General features: G+C 36.0%; 1 protein-coding gene across 1 annotated transcript in view; it reads left to right on the plus strand.

Annotated features, from left to right (window-relative positions):
• The window catches only part of SCAMP1 (secretory carrier membrane protein 1), a 122539-nt gene that overhangs the window by 82337 nt on the left and 12679 nt on the right, over positions 1 to 27523 (plus strand). The window contains exons 7-8 of the mRNA XM_059418121.1: positions 16407 to 16508; positions 19048 to 19165. Coding sequence (XP_059274104.1) covers positions 16407 to 16508; positions 19048 to 19165 — 220 coding nt within the window. The remainder of the gene's footprint in view (positions 1 to 16406; positions 16509 to 19047; positions 19166 to 27523) is intronic.

Raw genomic sequence — 27523 nt, forward strand, 5'->3', positions numbered from 1 at the left:
CTATCTAGAAGGAAGTTGCTGTGCCCAGTGCTAAAGAGGTTACCTGCTGCCTCTGTTCTCCTCTAGGATTTTTATGGGTTTAGGTCTCAAATGTAGGTCTTAAATTCATGTTGAATTTATTTTTGTGTATGGTATAAGAAAGTGGTCCAGTTTCATTCTTTTGCGTGTTGCTCTCCATTTTTTCCAACACCATTTGTTGAAGAGACTGTTTTTCCCATTGGATATTCTTTCCTGCTCTGTTGAAGATTAATTGACCATACAGTTAAGGGTTCATTTCTGGGTTTTCTCTCCTTTCCTATTGATCTGCGTGTCTATTTTTGTTCTAGTACCATAGTGTATTGATTACTATAGCTTTGTAATATAACTTGAAGTTCAGAATTTTGATGCCTCCAGCTTTGCTTTTCTTTTTTAAAGATTTCTTTGGCTATTCTAGGTCTTATTTGAGAGTTTTTCTTTTTTGATACCAGAGTGAAGTATGACATTAAACTTATCTGATGGAAAGATAATATTCTTTCTGTACCTGATGGAGAACCTATTGTTCATCATATTTTCTTACATCTGTATGTGAATATATGGTGCTTTATAGTCTATGAGTCATGTTTAATATTTACAAGCATTTAAATGGGTAGTTAGTTGCTGAAATTTTCCACCTAGGCCTTCAGACTAAATAGGGCTCATGAGTTCATTCCTAATTTGTTACATTTACATTATTATTTAATTTGTGGTGAATCCAAGTATTTCAGTGATCTCCACTCAGTGAGTTAATTTGTTTTAGAATATTGACTAGCAACGCTTATTTCTTGAATAGTTTTTTTTACCCAAGATAGTTAAGAACTTACTATTCATTATAAAGGTCTCTGCCAGCTAAATGTTGAGAGTATGGAGAAAAATGACCTGTTACTTTTTATGCAGCTTATTTCATAATAGTTTTTGTAGGTGTGATGTTAAAACACTTGAGTCTCTTTCAGGGATCTCAAGGTTATCTTTTTCTAACTATAGGTGTGGAGTTAATTTTCTTAATTTTCAACCAAAATAACATACCTTGTAACAGATTGAGTACAGAAGCTATTTTGAAAACTCCTATAGAATGTAGCAGTGCTAAGGATTTTAAAACTCTGAAAGGAACATCTCTTTTGTGTGCCCTTGAAAGAATGTATATTCTGCTTTAGATGGGAAGAATGTTATGTAAATATAAGTGTGCTCATGTTGGTTGATAGTGTTGCTCCAGTCTTCTGTAACCGCAGTAATTTTTTTGTCTACTTGTTTTGTTAATTCCCAAGAGTGATAGGTTGAAATTTCCCATTTATTTGTGGATTTTCCGATTTCTTCTTTTAGTTCTACTGGTTTTTGTTTCATGTAGTTTGATACTATCTTGTTTGGTAGATACATATTTATGATATATCATAAATATAATATATATGTGATTTATATATATAACATATATAAAATATATATAAAACATGTGTATGTATATATATATATATATGTATATATATATATATATAAAGATTTTATTTATTTACTTGACAGAGATACGACGAGAGGGGGAACACAAGCAGGGGGAGTGGGAGAGGGAGAAGCCAGCTTCCTGCTGAGCAGGAAGCCCGACGCAGGGCTCCATCCCAGGACTCCAGGATCATAACCCGAATGGAAGGCAGCTGCTTAGCTAGCTAAGCCACCCAGGCGGCCTGCTTTTCATTTTTCTTTTTAAAATTCCCATCCCAATTTCTGTCTCCTTAAAATTATTTTGTCCGAAGAATTCTCTTTAGTATTTCTTTTAATATAGGCACACTGATAACCAGTTCTCTGTGTTTTGCCTGGAAAAAAAAATCTTTATTTTCCATTCATTTTATTAAAGATACCTTCACTGGGGGCGCCTGGGTGGCTCAGTGGGATAAGCCGCTGCCTTCGGCTCGGGTCATGATCTCAGGGTCCTGGGATCGAGTCCCACATCGGGCTCTCTGCTCAGCAGGGAGCCTGCTTCCTCCTCTCTCTCTCTGCCTGCCTCTCTGCCTACTTGTGATCTCTCTCTGACAAATAAATAAATAAAATCTTAAAAAAAAAAAGATACCTTCACTGGATGTAGAATTCTTGCTTCACAGTTTTGTTTATTCAGTACTTGAAACATTATTTTATGTTCTGGCTTGTAAATGTTTTCATAAGTCTTCCTGTAATTCTTATTCTTTTTTTTTTTAATGTGTCTAATGCCCAGTGTGCACTGGGCATTTTGAATGTAATTATGTGTGGTATTCCTATGTGTATTTGGTGGTATGTGTTTTTTGTTTTGCATCCTTACTGTTCCATAATGTTCTTGGATCTGTGGTTTGGAGTCTATTGTTAACTTTGGAAAATTCTCAGTCATCATTGTTCAGATAATTGTTTTGCTTCTTTTCTTCCCAGAGTTCTTACTGCACATAATTTGGACTGTTTGATACTGCCTTACATCTTTTGGGTGCTCTGTTACTTTTTTTTTTTCATTCTTTTTTATCTCTGCATTTCATTTTGTGTAATTTCTACAAGTTCACCCTCAGATGTTTTGAACGTGTTGATGAACTTGTCAAAGGTATTCTGTCTGCTCTCATGTTTTTCTTTCTGACATGTCTGTTTGGTTATTTCTTTTTTTTTTAATAAAAGAAACATTGTTTTTTTAAAAAGATTATTTATTTATTTATTTGACAGAGAGAGAGATCACAAGTAGGCAGAGAGGCAGGCAGAGAGAGAGAGAGAGAGGAGGAAGCAGGCTCCCTGCTGAGCAGAGAGCCCGATGCAGGACTCGATCCCAGGACCCTGAGATCATGACCTGAGCCGAAGGCAGCGGCTTAACCCACTGAGCCACCCAGGCGTCCTGTTTGGTTATTTCTTATAGCTCATATATATGTTGAGATTTTTCTTTTGTTCATACATGTTGTTCATCTTTGTGACTTTAGTCTTGAACATATTATTCAGTTATTTTAAATTTTTTATAGCACTAACATTTAAGCTATATCTGAGTTTTTTGATTGTTTTGTTTCTTGTCAGTATGTTTTCTCTTGTTTCTTTTTATACCTTACAATTTCTTATTCAAATCTGGATACATTTTGGGGCACCTGGCTGGATCAGTTGGACAGAGATTTATATCTTGATTTTGGGATCATGAGTTTGAGCCCCATGTTGGGTACAGCAATTCCTAAAAAAAAAAAAAAAAAGAAAAGAAAAGAAAATTAAAAACTGAGTATGTATCAAAGACAATATGTAGTAATATCATAGATCGTATATATCAAAGAGACTGAGATAAATAGGGTTTACGTATGGAAACAGGCATGTCTTTTCCGTTAGTAGGGTTTTAGTGTATTTATGTGGAGGGGACAGTTAAGGCAATTCAGTCAAGAATTCGTTGAAGTTTGGGGATTTTTTTGTTGGTATGGTTTATGATTGCTCACAGGTGTCTCACAGTCTTCAGAATCCTTTGTTACCTTACGTCTGGAGTGAGGCCTAGTTTCCCAGAGTCATTTTTTTAGCATCTGCTCCTTTATATCTCCTCTTTGTGTCTGTCCTTCTGAGAAGGATTTTATGCACTCTTTTTTTCTCCCCCATGGGAGTGAACTGTTGATTCTGCTTACTAGCCTAGTGGCTAGCTTAGTGGTAAGGGGGTGGAGTCTAGTCGAAGACTGGAAGATGCTCTTCTTTCTGGTTCTGATTCAGCCACAGTCTGAGGGTAGGCTTTGTCTCTGTGGTGAGGTGGGGTGGGGTTGGTGGGGAGGTTCAGTTTTACCAATGATCCTCCGCCTCTCCACTCTGTAAGGTGTTTGTAATAGTGTGGACTCTGACATACCTCTGTCCTTCCTAACAGTGTTAGAGGATATTTTTTCTGTGCTCTTTCCTTACCTGCTCTCTTTCCCTGCCCTAAGGAAGATGATACTTGCTCTTTTTCTTCTTCCCCCACTGAAGTGTTTTGTGTTGAGGAAAGATAGAGGAATTTACAGGTACTGTTGCTTCTTTCTCTCAGGCTTGTACCTGGAGTGAGGCCTGCCTCCAGGCTTTCTTCTGAGCCCCTAAGGGAGTGTATGGAGAACAGCCTATAGGTGGATGTGAATCCCTCTGTGTTTTGGGTCCTAGAGGATCATTACTCAAGCAAGTTTTCAGCCTTCAGTAATACATTTTAAGCTTTTGCTGAGTTCTTTCTTGACTTTGTCACTCATGGTCCTCTCTGTAAATAACTGCTAGTTTCTTGTCTCTCCTTGAGTTAGAGTTCTAGTTGGCTGGTTGCCTTTTGGTAAGTTGTAATACAACTGTGATTTTGCACATCATCCAGCTTTTGTTTTATTTTTATGGTTGAGAGCAGTGCTCTTTCTGTTTTTCTATATACTAAGCAGAATCCTTTCCCCACTACATTTTGGTTTTAATTTGAGAGATATAGGCAAGTTCCTTCTTAGACATGAAACATGACCTTAGACAAGGTGAATCATCTGTCAGTGTATATGTCAATATTGTCTTACACGATAGAAAACATTCTAGATGTTTTATGTATTACACTAAATATCGAAAATGAAAAGGTAATGAAAATGAAATTCACATTTATTTATAGGTATAATAATTCATGCATTGATACTGAGGTAGCAGCAGGATGGTTGCTTTATGGTAGCCTAGCCTATGTGCTAATGAATGAATCATAATATTTTTATTGGTATACAGTACTACAGTCATATTTATAATACTGTATTAGAATTATTTACTAATTTCAGGAACAAAGCATCCATAAAACCAATTCAGAAGAGGGGTTCTCATTGTCCAGGCCTCCTTGTTGTATAACCAAAGGATTGGCAACTGGTGTTTATCTTTTCCCTGGAAGACTTGGAGGTTAAAAGCTTTATAGATAAGGGTGGTCTTGATTATAAACCTGATGGCATTTTCACAAAACAGTAGAGTTAGTCTGTCCCTTTCTTCCTTAAATCCGGGTGCTTGCTTCTTTTCCTTACTAATATATGTCCTTTGTGGCATTTTTTTTTTTTCTTGATAGGGCACTTTCATCTACCTTAAACACCTATTCTAGCAAATACCTTTACTTCTCAATGATTTTTTTAAAATATTTTATTTATTTATTTGTCAGAGAGAGAGGGAGAGAGAGTGAGCACAGGCGGACAGAATGGCAGACAGAGGCAGAGGGAGAAGCAGGCTCCCTGCCAAGCAAGGAGCCCGATGTGGGACTCGATCCCAGGACGCTGGGATCATGACCTGAGCCGAAGGCAGCGGCTTAACCCACTGAGCCACCCAGGTGTCCCTCAATGATTTTTTTTTTAATGGCATCTGGGATCTCATCTGCTGTCTCTTGGTAGGCAGAAGCTGCTTCTCCTGTTATCTTGACATTTTTAAAGCCAAACCTTTTTCTAAAATTATCAAACCAGGGGCGCCTGGGTGGCTCAGTGGGTTAAAGCCTCTGCCTTCAGCTCAGGTCATGATCTCAGGGTCCTGGGATTGAGCCCCGTATCCAGCTCTCTGCTCAGTGGGGAGCCTGCTTCCCCTCTCTCTCTGCCTGCCTCTCTGCCTACTTTTGATCTCTGTCTGTCAAATAAATAAATAAAATCTTTAAAAAAATAAATAAAATTATCAAACCATCCTTTGCTAGCATCAGATTCTCCAGCTTTAGATCCTTCACTTTCCTTTTGCTTCAAGTTGTTTTACTTCTTGATCATGTTAGATAGATATGCCTTTATTATAGCATTTCCACACCCACAGAAAAGCTGCTTTGCAGTACGAGATAAAAAGGTATTTAGCAAAAAATGTAAGGTCTTTGCACTTGCTAGTGTAGATGCAGTGATGGCTTCATGAATTTCCTTATGCTGGATTCATTTATCTTGAAATGATGGGTAGCTGCAGACCTTTCAACCTGTAGTACATATCAAGCAATTCAACTTTTTCTTGTCATGACTTTTCTATGTTCTTGGAAGCACTTCCAGCATCACTAGAGTCAGTTTGTATGCGTCCTATGGTGTTATTCAAGGTTTACTATATTGTACTGCACATAATGAAAAATATGCAAGAATTGTGAGAGATTACTTTTTTCATTTTTCTATTCTTTTCAGCGTAACAGAATTTATTGTTTATGCACCACACCCAGTGCTCCATGCAATATGTGCCCTCCATAATACCCACCACCTGTATCCCCCAACCTCCCACCCCCCACCCCTTCAAAACTCTCAGATTGTTTTTCAGAGTCCATAGTCTCTTGTGGTTCACCTCCCCTTCCAATTTTCCTCAACTCCCTTCTCCTCTCCATCTCCCCATGTCCTCCATGTTATTTGTTATGCTCCACAGATAAGTGAAACCATATAATAATTGGCTCTCTCTACTTGACTTAATTCACTCAGCATAATCTCTTCCAATCCTGTCCATGTTGATACAAAAGTTGGGTATTCATCCTTTCTGATGGAGGCATAATACTCCATAGTGTATACAGACCACATCTTCCTTATCCATTCGTCCGTTGAAGGGCATCTTGGTTTTTTCCACAGTTTGGCAACCGTGGCCATTGCTGCTATAAACATTGGGGTACAGATGGCCCTTCTTTTCACTAATCTGTAGCTTTGGGGTAAATACCCAGTAGTGCAATTGCAGGGTCATAGGGAAGATCTATTTTTAATTTCTTAAGGAATCTCCACCCTGTTTTCCAAAGTGGCTGCACCAACTTGCATTCCCACCAACAGTGTAAGAGGGTTCCCCTTTCTCCACATCCTCTCCAACACATGTTGTTTCCTATCTTGTTAATTTTGGCTATTCTAACTGGTGTAAGGTGGTAGAGAGATCACTTTTTACTGCAGTATGCTGCTTACTAGACAGATAAACTGCTTACCCAGAGATGCTAATGTCACATGGTATTTTAAGCAGTACTGGCAATACATGAACTCACCACAATAGCAACAGGAGGTGGGTATGAAACTATTACAGTGGCACAGTATGTACTACAGTTAATTATATGCAGTTATCACTTAATGCCACATCTTTATGTGTCTCTTGACTATAAATGGTATCGTGTACAATCTAGGTGTTGTATGTATAAGTTGTGATCACTTTTTATAATGGATTTGTCATTTACTACCATAAAAATATGCAAAATAATTTTGCTCCTAAAGCAATGTCTTTAGTATTTACATTTAGTTGTGTTTGTGACCTTTTTTTCCTTTTTTTTTGGTATTTCTAGGCTACGTGGTTTGTCTTTGTTTTCAAATTGTTGCAAATCTCCAAAAAAAAAATTTCCAATACATTTATTGAAAAAAAAAATCCGTGTATAAGTGGGCCTACACAGGCCAAACCTGTATTGTTCAGTCAAGTGTACTTTCAAATGTGGCTTTTGTAGTCCAGCTGAGATGCAGAAGGTGGTGTTAGCTGTAGAATTTTAAAATCCCTAGCACTTTATTTAATTCTAGAGATTTTTAGTAAATATGTAAATAATTTAAGGTTGGTAAGACAAATGGTTTTAAAATATCCTTTGGTCAGTTCTAGATTCTTTGTTCTCTTAGCTGGTTATTTTGCACACACCTGATAATAAGAGAGAACACAAATAAGGTGAGTAGCATTGTTCCTTAAAAGGCAGTAGGTAACCGGTAGGTAAGACACATTTATATATGGTATAGTTAAGAGTAGTTTAGATATAGAAGAGAGCAGAATGATACATATGCATGTATTTACTTATGGATATAAGTAGACATATGTAATGTATCTGTAACATACATAATTTATATTAAAATAGGTAAAACCCCTTTAATAAGAAATTCAAGATGAATTGATATTGGTGATAAGGTTTTTAATTTATTTTTAATAAAAGAGTTATTTGCTTTGGGTAATACTCTATGAGATATATTATTTTTCTCTGTGGCATTTTACTATAAGGAAGAAGCAGTATATACTTATTAACTTGCCATATGAAATTAAGATAATTGATTTAGAATTTAAGTGTATGTGAACATTTAAGGAAGTACTTGAAGGGATAAAAGGATATTTCGAAGTAAATTAAGTAGTTAGGAAACTTATAGTGTGGAAATAATAGGACTGTAGGCATTAATATTAAGTTGTTTAAATGGTTAACTCCTGGCTGATTTTAGCTGTTTATGCTTTCTAAATTGAATGGCAATTCCGTTGTGAAATTTTAGTTGTTAGAAAAATTTTTGCTTAATCAAGTAAAAGTTTTAGTAAATTTCAATCCTTATTTTCTGATTAGCTACAAAATAGTATTTTATCAGTCGTAACCCCCCAACTCTTCTTAAAAGGGAGTATTCTAAAGAACCTAAATTATTACAAATGGAAAGAAAATTTATAATCTCCCCTTATATAGAAAACACAACATGGAGGATTTGAAGTTAATTTAGAGAGTGGTATCCTATTGATAGATAATTGGCTTTCTTGTGCAAAATGGAACTGAAATAATAGCCTAGGGATAGATTTATCCCATGGTTAAAAACATTAGCTTCACAAGTTACACAGATGAGTCTCAGCATTTCTGTTACCAGCTCTGCATTTGGATCACTTAACCTCTCTAAATCTGTTTATTCGTCAGTTAAAATGGAGTCAATATTATTGCTTCCTCACAGCGGGTATTGTAAACATTAAATGGATAATGCATGTGTTTGCTATGGTCACTGACACATAATGTTCAATAAATGTTAGCTATTATTACAAAATAGAGAGTCAGTTAAATGTAGAGGATAGAACGTTAAGTGTAGAGGATATAGACCTTGAACCCAGGTCTAGGTTTGAAATTTCATTACATGTGAACCTTTTATTATGCGCCTCTGCTTTTGGCATAGCATAGATGGGAGGAAGACAAAGTCTAGGGGGTCTAGACTTTCATCCCCTTTTTATGCTTTTTCATTTAGACTAATCTAGTGAGTGGCTTTTAATGGTTTTTATGTTACAGACTCCATTATGAATCTAAAATTTTTGAGTCCTCTTTTTAAAGGAAAATACACATATGCAAAATTTTATGTGGATGGGTTTGTGCTGTTTCCTTTAGTTTATCTGTGTAACACCTGTCCTTGGAGAAACAATTGATTTCAGCACAAAATTATTAGAAGGAAGATGGGGTTGCATCCCAAAGTAACTAAGACAAGGGAAATAGCTGTAATTTGTAGGTTGCTTTTTATGCAATGTCTTTATGTATGTAAGAATTTTACATATTACTTTGTTTTCTTAGTAGTAATGAAGTTACCAGTCGTGACCCAGAAATGCCCAGGATCTTGTCAAAGGCCAGATATCACTTGTATGAGAAGAATATTCTGTGAACAAAACCGTTTTAGTGTAGTCTTGTACTAATGAAGTAGAGGTACCAACAAGACATTTATTGACTGATTACTTACTATGTGCCTGTACATTCCCTGCTAAGCCCTTTACATCCATTTCATCCATGTAAAAGTAGATTCTACTGTTAATCCCATTTTGTAAATAGAAAATCTCAGATTTAGGCTTAGATTTTGCTTGAGCTTACACAACTTTTAATGGGAGACTTTTGGATACAAACCTAAGTCTGTCTATAAAGCTACATGCTCTTACCTCCTATGCCAAGTTACCGAACGTAAAATGTTTAGTATTTTAGTTAAGTTGTGCTGTCCTCCCTTATCGTGGGAACTCCTTTATATGTTTTACAAATGTAAAATTTTTGTTTGCTCTTTTGAAATGATGAAATACCTTTTCTTCTCTGGTTCCCCAAACTGTAGTTGTAATTAATATCTCTGATACTGATAGGTAATGTGAAATAAACTTTTAATATCATATAAATCTATTTTCTGAGAATTTATTATGAAAATTTAGGGGAGAATTTTTTTTGTTTTAAGGTGTTGTAACAGGGCACCTGGGTGGCTCAGTTGGCTAAGTATCTGACTCCTGATTTTGGCTCAGGTCATGGTCCCTAGGTTGGGATTGCAAGGTTTGAAACTGAGTCTTGTGTGGGGCTCTGCACTGGGTGTGGAGCCTGCTTAAGATTCTCACTCTCTGGGGACCATGGGTGGCTCATTGGTTGAGCATCTGGCTCTTGATTTTGGTCCAGGTTGTGATCTCATGGGTTGTGGAATTGAGCCTATGGTTGGGCTCTACACTTGGGGGGAAATCTGCTTGGGATTCTCTTCTGTCCCTCTGCCCCTCCTCTGCTTGTGTGCTTGCTCACTCTCTTTTTCTCTCTCAAATAAATACTTCTTAAAAAAAAAAAAGGTATGTTGTAACTTGGCAGTGTATTATTTGAAGACATTAAGCCAAAACCAACTGGCTTATTTGAGATGCAGTTTTCTAGTAGACTTTGATCTGGAAGAGCTAGGATGGCAAGTTGTAGAAAGCTTTTATTATTTGATTCTGATGAGGAAACAGATTCTATAGGTGAGTTTATTATAAAAACATATTTACAATACCATAAATAGTTTATTGTAAACTGAATTAGATTATAATTTAAAAGTGCTTAGCTTAAATCAGTTGATAGCAGTTTTTTCAAGTGTATTTGTACTTTTTCTTCTTTGGCTTAAAATAGCTATATACAAGCTGGGTTATTTGAACAGTTTATTTCCTAATCTTTCGTATTATATAAGACCTACTGCTTTTGGTTCTGGGTGCCAATAGAAGTCCTTCTACACTCCTGATGATGTTTTTTTCTCCTGGACTTCTCATTTTGGCTCTGTCCCTTTACAGCCCTCCACCTGGGTGTCTTCTGGCAGCCTTACCTGACTTTTCCCTCAATCATCTCAAAAGAACTTGGTATTCATCTGATAATTGTATTGGTCAAATTTGTTAATTTACACTTTATAGAGTTTTCCTTTCTTCTGTATAGGGGAAGTTATTTATACTTAATATTGACTTTAAAACTATGATTAGCTCAATTTTTTGAATATGAATTTTTAATAATTTTTAGGTTTTTGGCTGGGAATGTAACCCTGTATTGTAAAATTATTTTCACAGGATAGACTCACATGTTTAAATGTCACTTTGATATAAAGTGTTATATTTTCAGTGACTGCTTGTTTAGTTAAAAATGAGGCAACCTGGGGCACCTGGGTGGCTCAGTGGGTTGACCTTTTGATTTCAGCTCAGATTGTGGTATCAGGGTTGTGGGATTGAGACCCATATTGCATCAGGCTCTCTGCTCAGTGGGGAGTCTACTTGGGATTCTTTCTCTCTCTTTCCCTCACTCCCCCCTCTTCCCCTCCCCCTATTCTCACTTTCTCTTACTTTCCCTTTCTTTCTCTTAAATAAATATTTTTTTTTTAAATGAGGCAACTTTTTAAAAATTGAGTTTGACTAATATTGCATTTGTAATAATTTGGATAGGTTATATAGAAGATTTGTGTATTCTTGGAGGTAAGAGTTTAGGTAGTTAACTAATTGCTGGTGTACGGAGTTTATATCTCAGGGAAATATGAAGTGTCTTAAAATAATCATATTTATTTGGTAGGTGTACAATGACATGAATTTTACTGTCTCCTTGTCCACAAACAGAAGAATTGGTTAATCACATAAAACAAACAAGATATATTGAGAAAGGTATCTAGTCTGTTCGAAAAGTAGAAGTAGACTAAATGGGTTTCAAAGACTTTGGGGTTTTATTTGATCAATTTAGAATGCTAACTTTACTTTTATATGTGCTAACTGTATGTATAAAAGAGAAAGGTGAACCAGTTTTAACATTCTTCAGTTTGTATCTGAAAGCAGTATTTTAGAAATATTTGCTTTTTAGTAGGACTTTTTTCATTGGACTTGAAAACATATTCTGTATTTTCTAATAGATTTCTTAACCAGAGGTGGTTATTAGGCAGTTGTAGTTTCTAGAATTTATCTGTGAGTTTGGAACCAAGAAAGAGCCTTCTTAGGGAACTGAAATCACTGTTGTGAAGCCTTTAGACATTATGTAGGAAGCTTTTATTTCAGAGTATATATTCCATATATAATTTTAACCATTTGATAATATGGTTTCTTGGTACACAGGTAATGATGTAAAAACTTAAGAACAAGAAAATTATAAGTTAGAATCTTTTTCTACTAAAGGGATAGGGAAATATATTTCAGGAGTACCTATTTGAAAAGAGTAAAGAAATTGATTTATTAAAAATGGTATTTGTTTGCCATGTATTAGCCTGGAGAAATGAAGTATATATGGGATTTCTATTTGGTATTAATAAAAATAGAATTTTATATTGTGAACTTTTTGTTGCTTGTTTGTATTTTGTTGGTGAAGTTTTCTAAGTTTTATGGTCAGTAAGTAATACCAACTTTGGTGTAATATATTACTGATAAGTTACTGTGAAAGGTGGAACCATTTGATTTAAATCTAGTATAGAAAACATTATTCATGAACTATTTAAGTCTGCCTTCTTGCACTTTGGAGAAATGGGTGATTCTAAAGGAAGGAGAATACAAAATGAGCAGAGATCAAATGCTTAAGCAAATCGATTCTAAAAGGCTAAAACTGAAATAATGGTAGTGTTTAATTTTAACCTAAAGAATAAAATAAATATCCATGAGTCCATACTGATAGAAACAAATGATGAATAAACAGATGGAGCTGAAAGGACAAATCTTAACACAGAATTCCAAATAATAATTGTGGATTCTACTCTTGAGGGGTAGAGCTTAATTGTCCTCTATTTTAGTGTGGACTTAGGGTAGACTTAGCAACTCATCTTGAAAGCTGAGTACATGTTTTCCAGGCAGAAAAGAGGACTGTACTGGGCATTTTAGACATAGTGTAAATAAAAGCATTGGGATAGCAAAGCATGTTCTTCCAGTGTCTGTTACGAAGATATATGTATGCTGGGTTACATTATTTGGATTTCATCCTGTTTTGGTGGGTCAGACATTAGAGGATACAAGACTTCCTGACAGTTTTACAATATGACATAAAGGTGGATCTTGAAATAAGAGACTGAGAGGTAATATAGATTAGAGAAGAAATAGAAGTAGAAGTGAATAATATTATAGAAGCCAAGGTCAAAGAGTGTTTAAGGAAGATCTTTAGTGTGAGGTTCCTTTAAAAAAAAAAAATACCCGCATACACAAACACCCTATAAAGACAGACTTGAGAAATTTGGTTTGAAAATTCATAGACTGCCTGTGACTCTGAAGTACCTCTGGAGGAATAGGTGAGGAAAGGCTACGTTACAGTGGGTTGAGAAGTGAATGAGAAGAGGGAAGTAGAGGAAATCAAGACTTCTTATTGGTGGGAAGGAGGGAGATGAAGTAGGCAGAAGTCTAGCACGGGAGATACGGTTAAAGGAGGGCTAGTTGAAGATGAGAGCTGTGTTTATACACTGAGAAGATCTTAGTGGAAGAACTGAAGACACATGTTAAGGGAGAAGTTAAGTAATTACTTAAGGAGAGTGTTCCAGAGGAACTGGAGATGATGGACTGAAGATTTTTATGCAAGTGTTAATTTTGAAATGAGTGATACTGCCTCCTCACAGATAAACCATAAGGAAGTTTGGCGGTATATATAAATTTGGAAAGTCATTATATGGAGAAGAAAGTTGAGGTTTATTTCTATGGCTTCTGTTTTTATCTCTGAGGAAGAAAACGGTTTTGAGTCTGGAGAAAGTTGAAATGTTAAAGGGCCTTGAAAAATGTGTTTTGGGGTTGGAATGGTCACTGCAATGAAAAGAAAATGGAATAAATTTGGAGTGGTTGAAAATCTTGCCAAATAAATCAAAATGCAATAGTTTGTTAAAAGGATACCATGTTATAATCAAGTGGGTAGAGCTTTTCCAGGAATTCAATTTTTAACATCTAAAAATTAATTAGCATAATTCACCATATTATAAATTAAAAGAGAAAAACCATATGATTATCTTAATGTAGAAGAAACATTTGACAAAATACAACACTCAATCACTCATAATGAAAATACTCAGTAAACTTAGAAAAAAGAGAACTTTAGCAGCACCTGGGTGGCACAGTTGGTTAAGTGTCCAACTCTTGGTTTTGGCTGAGGTCCTGATCTCCCATTGTGGGATCAAGCCCCGTTTGGGCTTTGCACTCAGCATGCAGTCTGCTTGATAATCTTTCTCCCTCTCCTTCTGTCCTTCTGCCCCTCCCCCCGTGTGTGGTCTTTCTCCCTTTCTCTAAAATAAATAAATACATCTTTAAAAAAGGAGAGCACTTTCTAAACTTGATAAAGAGCATCTATGAAAAACTGTAACAGCTAACACAATACTGAATAGTGAAGACTGAGTCTTTCTACCTAAGATCAAGAGCAAGATAAGGATGTTCATTCTCAACACTTCATTGTAATGGAAGTTCTCTCCAATATAAAGAGGCAAGAAAAAAAAAAAAAGAAAAGAAAAGGCACCTAGCCTAAAAAGGAAAAAGTAACACTGTCTATTTGCAGGTCATTTGGCTATTTGTGTAGAACATATAAATGGAGAAATATACCTTGTTAATAGTTGGGAAGACTTGATGTTACTGTGATATGAATTCTCTCAAAATGGATCTGTAAATGCAATGCATTTCCAATAAAAATCCCAGCACGTTGTTTTTATAGAATCAAATAAGATGATTCTAGAAGGCATATAGAAATGTAAAAGCCTAGAATAACCAAAACAACTTTGAAAAAGGACAAAAAATTTGGAGAGCTAACATTACTTAATTTGAAGACTTAATAGAAAACCCCAGTAATTATAATAGTGTGATACTGACATATAGGTAGACAGGTAGAACAATGGGACGGAAGAGAGTATCCAGAAATAAATCCACCCATATACAGATTACTGATTTTTTAAAAAGATGCAGTGGTAATGTGCAGAATGGACAGTCTTTTAAAGAAATGATGCTGTATAAAAGAGAAATAAATTTTAATCCATACTTCATACTATATTTTAAAAAATTAACTCAGAAAGGAACATTGATTTAAATGCAAAACTGAAAGTATAAAACTATTAAAAAACATGAAAAAGAATCTTTGTGTTCTCTGCTTTGTCAATGATTTCTCAGATAAATCAAGATCCATAAAAGAACAAATTCACAAATCGGAGTTCATAAAAAGGCAAAACTTTTGCTATTTAAAAGACATTTTGCAAAGAATGAAAGGATAAGCTGGAGACTGGGAGAAAAATCCTGCCAAACATATATCTTTGATAAAGGACTGATACATGCGAGCGCACAAAACCTAACAATAAGAGAAAAAAACATTTAAAACATTGGGAAAAGATTTTAAAAGATTTTTAACAGTTCACCACAGATGATGGATGGCAAAAGGCAATGAAAAAGTGCTCAACGTTAGCTATTAAGATAATGTAAATTCAAATCAAATGAGATAGTAGTATATACCTACTAGAATGGTTACAACTTAAAGGACTGACCATACCAAGTGTTGGTGAGATGTGGAGGAACTGGCATACTCCTAAAGTGCCACTGGGACTATAAAATAGAATAACTCCATTGGAAAAGTTTGGCAGTTTCTTAAAAAAAGTTAAACGTATACCTATCATGTGATGTAGCCATTCTACTTTTAGTTACCCAAGAGAAAAATTTATGTTCATGGTAAGACTTATACATGAATGTTAATAGCACCTTTATTTATAATAGTAAAAAAACTAGGGGTGCCTGGGTGGCTCAGTGGGTTAAGCCGCTGCCTTTGGCTCAGGTCATGATCACAGGGTCCTAGGATCGAGTCCTGCATCGGGCTCTCTGTTCAGCAGGGAGCCTGCTTCCTCCTCTCTCTCTGCCTGCCTCTCTGCCTACTTGTGATCTCTATCTGTCAAATAAATAAATAAAATCTTAAAAATAAATAGTAAAAAAACTACAAATGACCTAACAGTCTATCTATAGGTGAATGAATTGACAGGCTGTGGTGTATCTGTACAGTAAATTACTACTCAGTGAAAAGGAATGAAACTCTTGATATGTTGCAAGAAAACGAGCAAATCTCAAAATAATTTTGCTGAGTGAAAGAAGGCAGACAGGAAAGTATATACTGTATGATCTCATTTATTTAGAATTCTAAACTATGAAAACTATAGTGACAGAAAGCAGCGGGTGGGATAAAAAGGGAGGGATTATCAAGGTGGACAAGGAGACTTAATATTTTGATTGAAATAGATGCATGAGTGTATATATATATATGTCAAACCTTATCAAATTGTGTATTTAAATAGTTGCAGTTTATTGTATGTTAATTAAACTCAACGAAACTGTTTAATAATTTAGAAGAAAACAAAAACTTTTTTGCCAAGGTATTTGTGATAGTTGAAATGTGAAAGGACAAAAAAACGAGTTAAAATATTATTGAGTATTTGGAAAAAGGGATCACATACATTATCTTGATAGCCTTAAATAGTTGCCAGTGGTATTTTTTAAAATACTGTTATTTCTCAGTGTTTGAATGTCTTTCTTCATGTAATATAAAGTTACTGAGAAAAATGACACTACTCTTCTCTTTTCCCCCTCCTTTTTTTTTTTTTTTTTTTAAGGAGTGACAGTTCATTCAGATTCTTTGTATTCTTCTTCGTCTATATTTGTCAGTTTGCTGTTCATGTACTCCAAGCTGCAGGATTTCACAATTGGGGCAACTGGTAAGTCATTTACTTTAATTACTTTAGTTTTAATCTGTTTATCTAGTATCTCTACGTAATTTTGGCTTCCTAAAAATAGTTGACATAGAAAAGCCAGATCAGCAAAAGTAAACAAATGTGAAAATGGTAAAAAATGCAATTTAAAAAATATCAAAGGCATAACCTTTGGGCAAACCATTCTGAAAATTATGTTGTCGTTTTTAAAAATAGCATATTGTATCTAGTTTAAATGAAATGTGTATGTAACAGGCACTAAGAGGAATAGTTAAAAGAATACTGAGAAACTGTCAAATAGCTGGGCCAAGGATTGTGAAAGGGAGAGAAAAGAACTTCTAAGACTTAAGGAAAAAGGTATCTATTATGTGTAAAGCACTATTTAGGTATTGTGACATATATTTCCATGCACACACAAATACACACATGCACATGGACACATATCTTTGGAAAATGGGATCAGTGAAATGTTCACTCTGTGGGAGACACTCAGAAACTGAAACTAAATTATTTAGACTCAGGTTAGGAGATAATGGCAGATTGGTATCTCTCTTCATACACTTTGGAGCAAACATTCCTTGAATGAAATGGTGGGTGAAGAATACACATCTCTGAAATTAACCCTCTTTTCGATTTTAATTGAGTTGCATACAGTTGAATTCTTATAAGCAAAAGCATGTATGAGGCAACTTTGCTGCAGTGTTTACAAAAATTTAAGGATGTAACTAGAGTATAGAGGACTTAAATTTTGTGTGCTAGTTCTGAATCAGAGTGGAGAATGGCAGTCAGACTATAGGTAGCTTTGTGGATCCTCTAATGGTCATGCTTATATGCAGAGAATTTATATGGATACTTTAAATTAGTTCTAAAAAAATATACATTCTCATTTCAAATAGTATATTTAGTCTTTGGCATATGAGGGAAAGGAAATGTTTTAAATGTTTAATTAAAAAATCTACTGCCTATGTTAACAGAACCAGTTTTTTTATTTTTATGAAATTGAAGTAATTTCTTTTGCTTTTTAGCTCAAATTTAGAAAAATGTGTTAAAATTGAGCATAACATTGTGTAGTGGCTTCAAAGCAAAGGAGACTGCTAGTGAGAGGGCATTTAGGATGACATGTTTTAAGATACCTAGACCACATAGGATTCAGCAGATTTTTTAAAAAATTAAAAAAATTTTGTTTATTTTGAGATAATTGCAGGTTCACATAGTTACAAGAAATAATACTGTTTACCCAGTTTTTCCTGTTGGTAACATCTTGCAAAACCGTGGTGTAATGTCAAAACCAGGATCTTGACATTCGTAGAGCAAAGATAAAGAACCTTTTCATCACCAGAGAATCTCCCATGTTGCCCTTTTATAGCACATTCACTTCCTCCTGTCCTTATTTTCTTCTTAACCCAGCAGTCACTTAATCTGTTCGTCATTTCTATTATTTTGTCATTTCAAGAGTGTTATAGAAATGGAATCCCAGGGTATGTAATTTTTGTCTTTTTTTGCTTGGTGTAGTTCTCCAGAGATTCATCTCGGTTGTGTGTATCAATAGTTTGTTCATTTTTATTCCTGAGTAAAACTGTAGATGTACCACAGTTTGTTTAATCATTCACCATTTGAAGGACTCTGGACTGTTTCTAATTTTAGGCTATTATAAATAAAGCCTCTGTAAACATTTGTGAACAAATTTTGTGTGAACATCCATTTTCACTTCTCTGTGATAAATACCCAAGAGTATAATTGTTGGTTCATATGGAAGTTGTGCGTGTAATCCTTTTTAAGAAACTAACAAACTGTTTTTCAGAATGACCCTGCCAGGCTATATCCCCACCAACAATTTATGAGTGACTCAGTCTCCACATCCTGACCAGGATTGGTGTTACCATTTTTAAAAATTTAGCCATTCTGATAGATGTGTAGTGATAGCTCACTGAAGTTTTTAAGTTGTATTTCTCCAATGACTCATAATGTTGAACTTCTTTTCTTGTGATTATTTGCCTCTTTATATCCCCTTGATGAAACATATATTCATGTCTTTTGTCCATTTTCTAATGGAATTTTTTTTTTCTAACCGTTGAGCTTTGAAAGTTCTTCATATATTCTGGATGCTAATTGTTGGTTGGGTATACAGTTTGCAAATATTTTCTTTCGTAATTAAACAGAATTTAAAAAGAACTGAAAGTAATAGTGAGCACATTTGCTTAAAAAAAAGTAAAATCTAGTGGTACACACTTAAGGCTCTGGTACTTAGTGTTGGATTTGAATTCAGACTATGCCATTTATTAGCTGTGTGACTTTGAGCAAGTTAGTGAGTATCTCTGACTTAGGTGCTCATCTGCAAAATAAGGATTGAAAACAGCATCTATCTTATGGAGTTGTGAAAATTAAGTGAGTAAATATAAATATGAATAACTTGAATATTGCCGGGCTTATAAGTGCTGAAAATGTATTGGTTACTATTTTTTTTTTTTAAAAGCAGTCATTCACTTACTTGTCTAATCACACTTTTTATTTATTTATTTATTTATTTTTGGTAATTACTTCTTAGTGGTTGGATTTCATCCCTTACTGGTCTCAACCAAAGTATTCCTGTTGGAATTATGATGATAATCATAGCAGCACTTTTCACAGCATCAGCGGTCATCTCACTAGTTATGTTTAAAAAGGTAAGTGAATTTTACATCTATAAATTTTTATACTTAATCACATTCAGTTCCCATCTTCCCATTTTGCTTTTAATTCAGTGTAACCTCAAGCTGTTCTCTTGTTGTTCTTGAGCAACTGTGCTCTCTGAGGATTGCCTTTTACAATTGTAAGTTAAGCATAAAGAAAACTTCATCACATTTTTAACTTCCTGTGAAAAGGAAATATTTATAAATCCTATTAGCTCAAGGTTTTTTTTGATAGTCAACCTCACTTAAAAATTTTTGGAGTTAAAAATTTTTTCTAGGGGACGCCTAGGTGGCTCAGTGGGTTAAGCCACTGCCTTTGGCTCAGGTCATGATCTCAGGGTCCTGGGATCGAGTCCCACATCGGGCTCTCTGCTCAGCAGGGGGCCTGCTTCCCTTCCTCTCTATCTGCCTGCCTCTCTGCCTACTTGTGATCTCTCTCTGTCAAATAAATAAATAAAATCTTTAAAAAAAAATTTTTTTTTCTAATTTCTTTTTTTGAATATAAAGCATATTAGCCTGATTAATACATAGAAGTAAATTTGTGTGGAATGTGTGTTTTGTTTGTATTTAAAATTGAAAGACATGTTATTATGATTATAAGCTGATGACAGATTTGGGCTGAATTATAACATGAATTTGTTTTTAGTGACTGCCCAGTTATCTTAGCTGTATTTCTCTGTATAAGATTTCCATGGCTGTTTTCATAGCCTTAAAAAAATAAATACATAGGGTGAGAGAGAAATCAATGGTTTCATTTGTTTATATAAAGTTTTTTAAAAAATATTTTGACAGAGATCACAAGTAGGCATAGAGGCAGGCACAGAGAGAGGAGGAAACAGGTGCACTCCTGAGCAGAGAGCCCTATGTGGGGCTCGATCCCAGGCCTCTGAGATCATGACCTGAGCCAAAGGCAGAGGCTTTAACCCACTGAGCCACCCAGGCGCCCCTGTTTATATACAGTTTAATTGTGTGTCAGATAGATATTTTTGATATTTTGCGTGTGTTTAAATGTAGATTCTACATGATGCAAAAACCATGGGGATAACCCCTGTGTTTTAAGATGATAAAGACCTTTTGGTGGGTTTCACTTTAAAGAAGATAATTCCTTAGAACAGGTTATTCTTTATTTTTTACTGTCTGGTAACTTGAGAAAATGTACAAGGAATACTTAGAAGTAACTGACTGTACCTTATATTTAAGAACACTTTGCGCTCTTGAAACATTTCACTTGTGCATCTTCCTTTTATCTTCTCAAAACTCTGAGGACTACATTGTGTTCTTTCTGTCCGTATTTTGCTACTCATTTTCTCTCAAAAGCTATTACTTCTTTTCCGAACTGCACACATGTACTATAGAAACTCAGCTTCCCAAAGTTACTAAATTCTGTAGCCTTTTTACAGTTACCTTTTTCCTTCAACTCTGCAGTCTTCTACACTACAGGTGGCTCCTCTTCCTCAGTCTTTGTACCTGTGTTCCAATTCTCCTGCCTTTGAGGCTGTTCTTTCTTCTTCATTTCTTTGTCCAACTCCTGTGTACAGGTCTTCTTAAATGAAATCAGGTCTCTGCTCTTTGTGCTATATAATCTTTTTCCTTGGAGATTTTAATTTCTCCAAGTTTTAAGTTCCTTCTCTTCTCTATCATGGGTGACCTAGAATCTTGGAGTTGGAAGACATAATGCTTTGCATAAAAATTTACTTGCTTGGTCTGGTGAGTGTTTAAGTCAAGAAATATTTATTAAGGGACGCCTGGGTGGCTCAGTGGGTTAAAGCCTCTGCCTTCAGCTCAGGTCATGATCTCAGGGTCCTGGGATCGAGCCCCGCATCAGATTCTCTGCTCCATGGGGAGCCTGCTTCCTCCTCTCTCTGCCTGCCTCTCTGCTTACTTGTGATTTCTCTCTGTCAAATAAATAAATAAAATCTTTAAAAAAAAAAAGAAATATTTATTAAGACCACAGATTATATAATTTCATTTATACGAAGTGTCCCAAACAGGCAAGTCTCTAGAACTAGAAAGTAGATTGTTGGTTGCCTTCAGTTATGGTTATGGCAGAGAAGGTTGCTGATGGTTAGGAAATTTCTGTTTGTGGTGATGAAAATTTCTAAAATTAGATTTATAGATGATATATTCACAACACTATAAATAAATACTAAACCCCATTGAATTCTACACTTCAAAAGGGTAAATAGTTTATTGTGCAAATTTTATCTCAGGGAAGCTGTTTTTGAAAAAGGAACATTTGTTAAGTACCTACTATGAATTTGGTGATACTAAGTATTTTCTGATTATTCCACTTAAACTTATTTCAGCACTTTGACTGCTTTTGTCAGTGTTTTCGTTAATTTTTAAGTCACTTTCCTAGATAATTTCTTAGAATCTTTTTCATCTTTTTCTTCCCTTCCATTCCCAGCTTCAGCTAGCCCAGAATTGTTTTATAAATCACTCACACTCCCAACTTCCTTCAGTCCATTTTGTTTGTAGTTACTGTGTTAATATAAAAAACCCCAAACCCAGCACTCTGAAGATTTTTTTTTTGAAGATTTTATTTATTTATTTGACAGAGAGAGATCACAAGTAGGCAAAGAGGCAGGCAGAGAGAAAGGGGAGGAAGCAGGTTCCCTGCGGAGCAGAGAGCCCAATGTGGGGCTTGATTCCAGGACTCTGGGATCATGACCTGAGCCGAAGGCAGAGGCTTTAACCCACTAAACCACCCAGGCGCCCCACTCTGAAGATTTTTGAAGTGGACTGGATTGGGAATGGGATTTTGGTGGTTGTGGGAAGTAGGCTACTAGTGACCTTTTACTGCTCCTGGATCCAGACTTTCTCCTGTAGCCAAACTATTTCTAAGTTTCTTTATATATATCACCTATGTTCCTTTGTCCCTGTTTTTGTTCCTGCTGGGCCTCTTGACTCCTGGGTTGCTTCATCTTCTTTGCCAGTTGAAGACCTACGAATGTTCTTTCAAGATATAGCTCAAATCTTCATACGTCTTTCACAGAATCTTTCTCATTACTCATGTCTACAGGACTTAAATTTTGTGTGCTAGGTCATCATCTGTTTTCTTGGGCAACATACTGTAGGCATTACTCATTGAAGCATCTGGACACAAGCCACTTTATATACCTTACATTCTGGGTACCAACTTGATAAATTCCTCTGGGTGAAGATGTCTTTTAGCATTGGAATTAGAAGAGCAAGAGCTTTGGAACCATACACTCAGGTTGAAATTCTGGTGCCTTGACTTAGTGCTTCGTGAGTTGAGGCAGTCTTCTCTAGCCACTCAGATTCAGTGCCATCACCTGTCCTCTAAGCTCCATGAGAGCAGAGACCTAGTCTGTTTTCTTTGAGGTTATATTTCCTACATCTAGAACAGTGACCGACAGAAATAGGCATGTGATAAGCATTCAAAGTATTTGTTGAATGAAGGAAGGAATGGAAATAATAACCATGTCCATAGTGCTGGGGTGAGGATTGAGTGAGACAAGGAACATAGATTCCAGAGCAAAGGGCTTTCTCAATTAAAATTAACTAACTGTTTGTTTTTTTTTTTCGGGTCTTCTTGAGCCCTTTATCAGTTTATTGCAGGATCTGGTTGAGTGTCTACTTTTATTTAGTAGATGCTTGTGTCAATTGGTGTTGTATCAGAGAAACAGAATGAAGAGATTTATTGAAAGGAATTGGCTTATGTGGTTGTGAGAGCTTGCTTGGTCAGTCTAAAATCCATCAGACAGGCAGTCAGGCAGGGTTTGAAAATCTCAAGTAGAAGCTGAAGTCCAGTCCAAGGTGGTATTCCTTCTTCTTCAGAGAAACCTCAGTTCTGTTCTTAAAGCCTTTCAACTGATTGGATCAGGCCTACCCAGATAACTCAGAACACACTCATTTTCTTAAAGTCATCTGATTATTAATCACGTGCACAAAATACCTTTACAGCAACATATAGGTTAGTGTTTGATCCGTAGACTATAGCCAGCCAGAGAAACGTGACCATGACAACATCTCTTTGAACATTTATTTAATTAGTCCATATGTATCATTGGGGGGTGCTTTATTAAACTAGAAATGTAATAAGTTCAGAGTACAGTGGAGGGTTTTGTGATATGTTGCAGATTCCATTCACTTCTTAACCATTTGCGAGCATGTGTTATGTGTCAAGTACTGTATTATATATGAGCTCAAGGAACTCACATTTTGGCCTGAAAGAGAAACAAGTGGCTAGGTACCACAGTTCATTGATTTAGTAGTTATTTATAGGGATAAGTATAGGGATCATCGAGGAGAGACACCTAAGTTTGCTGATCTTTTTAGTAGTGAGGTTTTTTTTTTTTTTAAGGTTTTATTTATTTATGAGAGAGAAAGAAAGAGGCAGACAGAGAGAGGGAGAAGCAGGCTTCCTGCTGAGCAGAGAGCCTGCCACGGGGCTGGATCCCAGGGCCCTGGGATCATTGACCCAAGCTGAAGGCAGATGCCTAACTGACTGAGCCACCCAGGCGTCCCTGAGGTTTTTAAAAATACTATCTTAGCTGAGATAGCATGATGAACAAGAGTTATCTAAGTAAAGGAAGGGAGAGGATAAGTAGATACCAGGTAGCAGGAATACTGTTTTCTTATCTAGTTGCAGGAAATAATGTTGTATATTGGGGGAATTAAAAATAGCTCAGAATAGATGGGAGATAAACCTGGCACGTGAGTTGGGTGGGGAGAAATGTAAGGTGTTGCTTGTGGAGGACAGGGAAAGAGGAGCTGTGCGCATAAGTTACATTCTGTAGAGTCTTGTAAACTGGGAAAGCTTATTAAGAAGTTGAGCTTTCTCTAGAGTGGTGGTGAGCCAAAGAGGAGGTTTAAAGAGGAAAGTAATTGAATTGGTCAATTTGAACTTTAGAAAGTGTGTTCTCAAATAGTCTTGGCATTTGTGGGGCAGGGATGTGGTACTTGGAGAAATGAAGCCTGGGAGACAAGGTAGAAAGCTGGTGAGTAATGAAGTGGCAGTGTGAAGTCACTATAGTCAAGGGAAAATGAGCAGGTACTGATTGATTGGACCTGGGCCTAGTATTGGAGGTTGAGGGAAAACTCAAGGATTACACAGAGCTTTTTAGATGGTGAGTCATTCAGGAAGAAGAATATAGGCATCAGGGCACCGGGCTGGGTCATTTGCTAGAGCACACAACTTTTACTCTTAGACTTGTGAATTCAAGCTCCACATTGGGAATGGAGCCTAGATACATACATATCTATGTACATAAATATTATATATGTAAGCATATATTATATATATATCTCCAGATATGTATATGGAGAGGGAGAGAGAAGATACATGAGTTGGGAGCAAAGGAAAGAGCTTTAGGCTAATTTCTGGACTTGGGAAGTAATGACTTCTTGATGTAAATGAAGCCTGGAAAGTGGGTGTAGTAGTGAGGTGAGGGTAGAACACACTGCAGATCTGCTGAGGAAAGAATGTGGAGGGACTTTTAACTGGTGGGTGATGGAGGCGTGCGTGGCACAGATGATTAATACAGTCAGAGTGTGGAGACAGTGTTTATTCTCCCGCTGCTGTGTAACTGGCTGCTATGTGCAGCACTCTCAAGTCTCTTATGGTATGCTTTTCCCCCAGGTATGCAATTCTATAAGATCCAACCCATGAAAGGAAGAGTTTTAGAGCTGTGCTGATTGAATGTCAGGCATTCAAAAGAAATATGACTGCTTCCTAAATAAATGTATTAGTATGGGAATTGTGCAGCATACTCTTTTTTTGGTTGACTGTTTTTTTTTCTAACCTCGTTGTTGAAGACATTACCAATTAACTCCTTTCATATATGTTCACTGTCAGTCAGTGCAGTACAAGTCCCTGAACTTCTCTGAATCTCATATTCTAATGAAATAGAAATTTAGATGAGATGATTTTCTATATGACTTTATGAAGTACAATAAATGGGGATAATATAATAAGCTAAAATATAATTTGAGCTCAGATTTCATACTTGCAGTGGCAAGTATTTCTCTCTTTTTTTTTTTTTTTTTAAGGATTTTATTTATTTATTTGAGAGAGAATGGGAGCACAAGCATGGGGAGTGGCATAGTCAGAGGAAGAAGCAGCTCCCCGCTGAGCAGGGATCCTGAAATGGGGCTTGATCCCGGACCCTAGGGTCATGACTTGAGCTGAAGGCAGACACTTAACTGACCCAGGTGCCCTGATTTCTCTTACTTTTGATTGAAATTGAGATCCAGTAAAAACACCAGACAAACCGCTGAAAAAGTACGGGCTGTTTCTTCTGTGTGTATGTAGCCATAGTTGCTAGCCACTAGGGGTCAGGCTCTTCATAAACAGTTAATGCCCTCCAAAAGTTCCCAATGCACACGATTTGACTCTAGAATTGATGCATTTTGTTAGACTATTCTGTGTCTCCAGCCCCAGCTAAACATGCTTGGTGTTTACATATTTATTTCAATTTATAATGAATACAATTTTGAGAATTCTTTTGGCATTCTGATTTGGCCTTGCATAATTGGAGTAAGAAAGCATTGAAGTCCCCAGTATGAGTGCTATGGTATCTTTGTTTCCTCCTAGTGCCATTTTATAGTTGACATTTGAAAAAATTGAAATGTAAGAATATCTGTCTCTTCACAGATAAGGGAACAGTTTACCTCTTACCTTTGTTTCTAGAAGTTACTTATTTTTTAAAAAGGTCTTCTTTCTTTAGTAACCAAATAGAATTAAGTAATAGTTTTGGACTAAGGGGTAGGTATTTTCAATCGGTCATAGCAGGGAATCCAGAAATTTCCTTCTTTTAATGGTATATAAGACCCAAAATAACTTAGTATGGAAGAGATAAATAGATGATACATAATTTGTATTCCTTTGGGGACTTACTTTTGAATAATTTTTCTGATGAAATTTAAGAAACTGTTCATAGACATTTGTGTTCACATTAACAAAGTAATTACTAACAGTGTTTTTTTAAGCATTTCAAAAGAATTTTAGAAAAAACTTACTTCGGGGTGCCTGAGTGGCTCGGTCGATTAAGCATTTGCCTTCAGCTTGGGTCCCGGCTCAGCTCAGAGTCTGCTTCTCCTTTTGCCTCTTTCCCTATCCGCTCTTGTGTTCTCTCTCTCTCTCTGTCACTCTGTCCCAATAAATAAAATCTTTCAAAAACAAAAAAAGAAAAAACTTATTGTACTTAAAAAAAAAAACAAGTTTACCAGGGTGCCTGGTGGCTCAGTCAGTTAAGTATCTGCTTTCGGCTCAGATCATGATCCTGGAGTCCTGGGATTGAACCCCACATGGGGCTCCCTGCTCAATCGGGAGTCTGCTTCTCCTTCTCCCACTCCTCCTGCTCATGCTCTCTCTCTGTCTCTCTTACTCTCTCAAATAAATAAAATCTTAAAAACACACATACACACACAAGTTTCCCTAAGTGCTTCAAAAATTTTTTAAATGGCAATCTGTCCCTTATGAAAATACCTTTTTTTTTTTAAAGATTTTATTTATTTATTTGACAGACTGAGATCACAAGTAGGCAGAGAGGCAGGCAGAGAGAAGGGGGGAGGCAGGCTCACTGCTGAGCAGAGATCCTGATGCAGGGCTCTATCCCAGGACCCTAGGATCATGACCTGAGCCAAAGGCAGAGGCTTCAACCCACTGAGCCACCCAGGTGCCCCCATTATGAAAATACTTTTGTGTAAGACTATAGAATTTGGGTATTGGTCCAGAATAATGACAAGTCTCATTGATCATTAAATTGGTGTTTTAGTAAATGCTTTGTAAACATAACCTTACATTTAAGTAATAGTCTTCTTAGATTAAAAGCGATGCTTTCACTTTCTTTGAAAGCACTGCTATTGTTCACTCCCTCTTTTCTTTCTTTCTTCTTTTCTTCTTTTTCATTTCTTTCTTTCTTTCTGCTTTATTTGGATCTAGGACAGAATGCTGATAATTTTACTACACTTTTTTTATAGTCACAAATAGGTATACTTCTTTTATCTCTGTCTTTCTCTGAATCATCCAACACTATAATTTTTCCTGATTACAAATTAATTTCAGATGATTCACACTGCCTATTAAAATTCAGGTCCACATACTAGTTATCTTCATCTAAGGGATACACAGTAGGTACAGTGATACCTTTGAATCCCTAGAAAATTGGCACTCTGAGTAAGTTGTTTATATACTGTCCTCAAGTGGTATCCTTAGTATATTCACTTTTTTCTGATTGCCCCCTATTTTTATTTTATTATTCTTTTCTATAAGTACTTAATAGATCCTGAATCAAGATTGATATGTCTAAATGATTGAAAACCATCTTTACTTAGGCATGTTCAAATTTGTTGGCTCTGCTAATATTTATAATGCTATATACATAT

This window comes from Mustela nigripes, chromosome 12 (assembly GCF_022355385.1).
Source record: "Mustela nigripes isolate SB6536 chromosome 12, MUSNIG.SB6536, whole genome shotgun sequence".
Lineage (NCBI taxonomy): Eukaryota > Metazoa > Chordata > Mammalia > Carnivora > Mustelidae > Mustela > Mustela nigripes.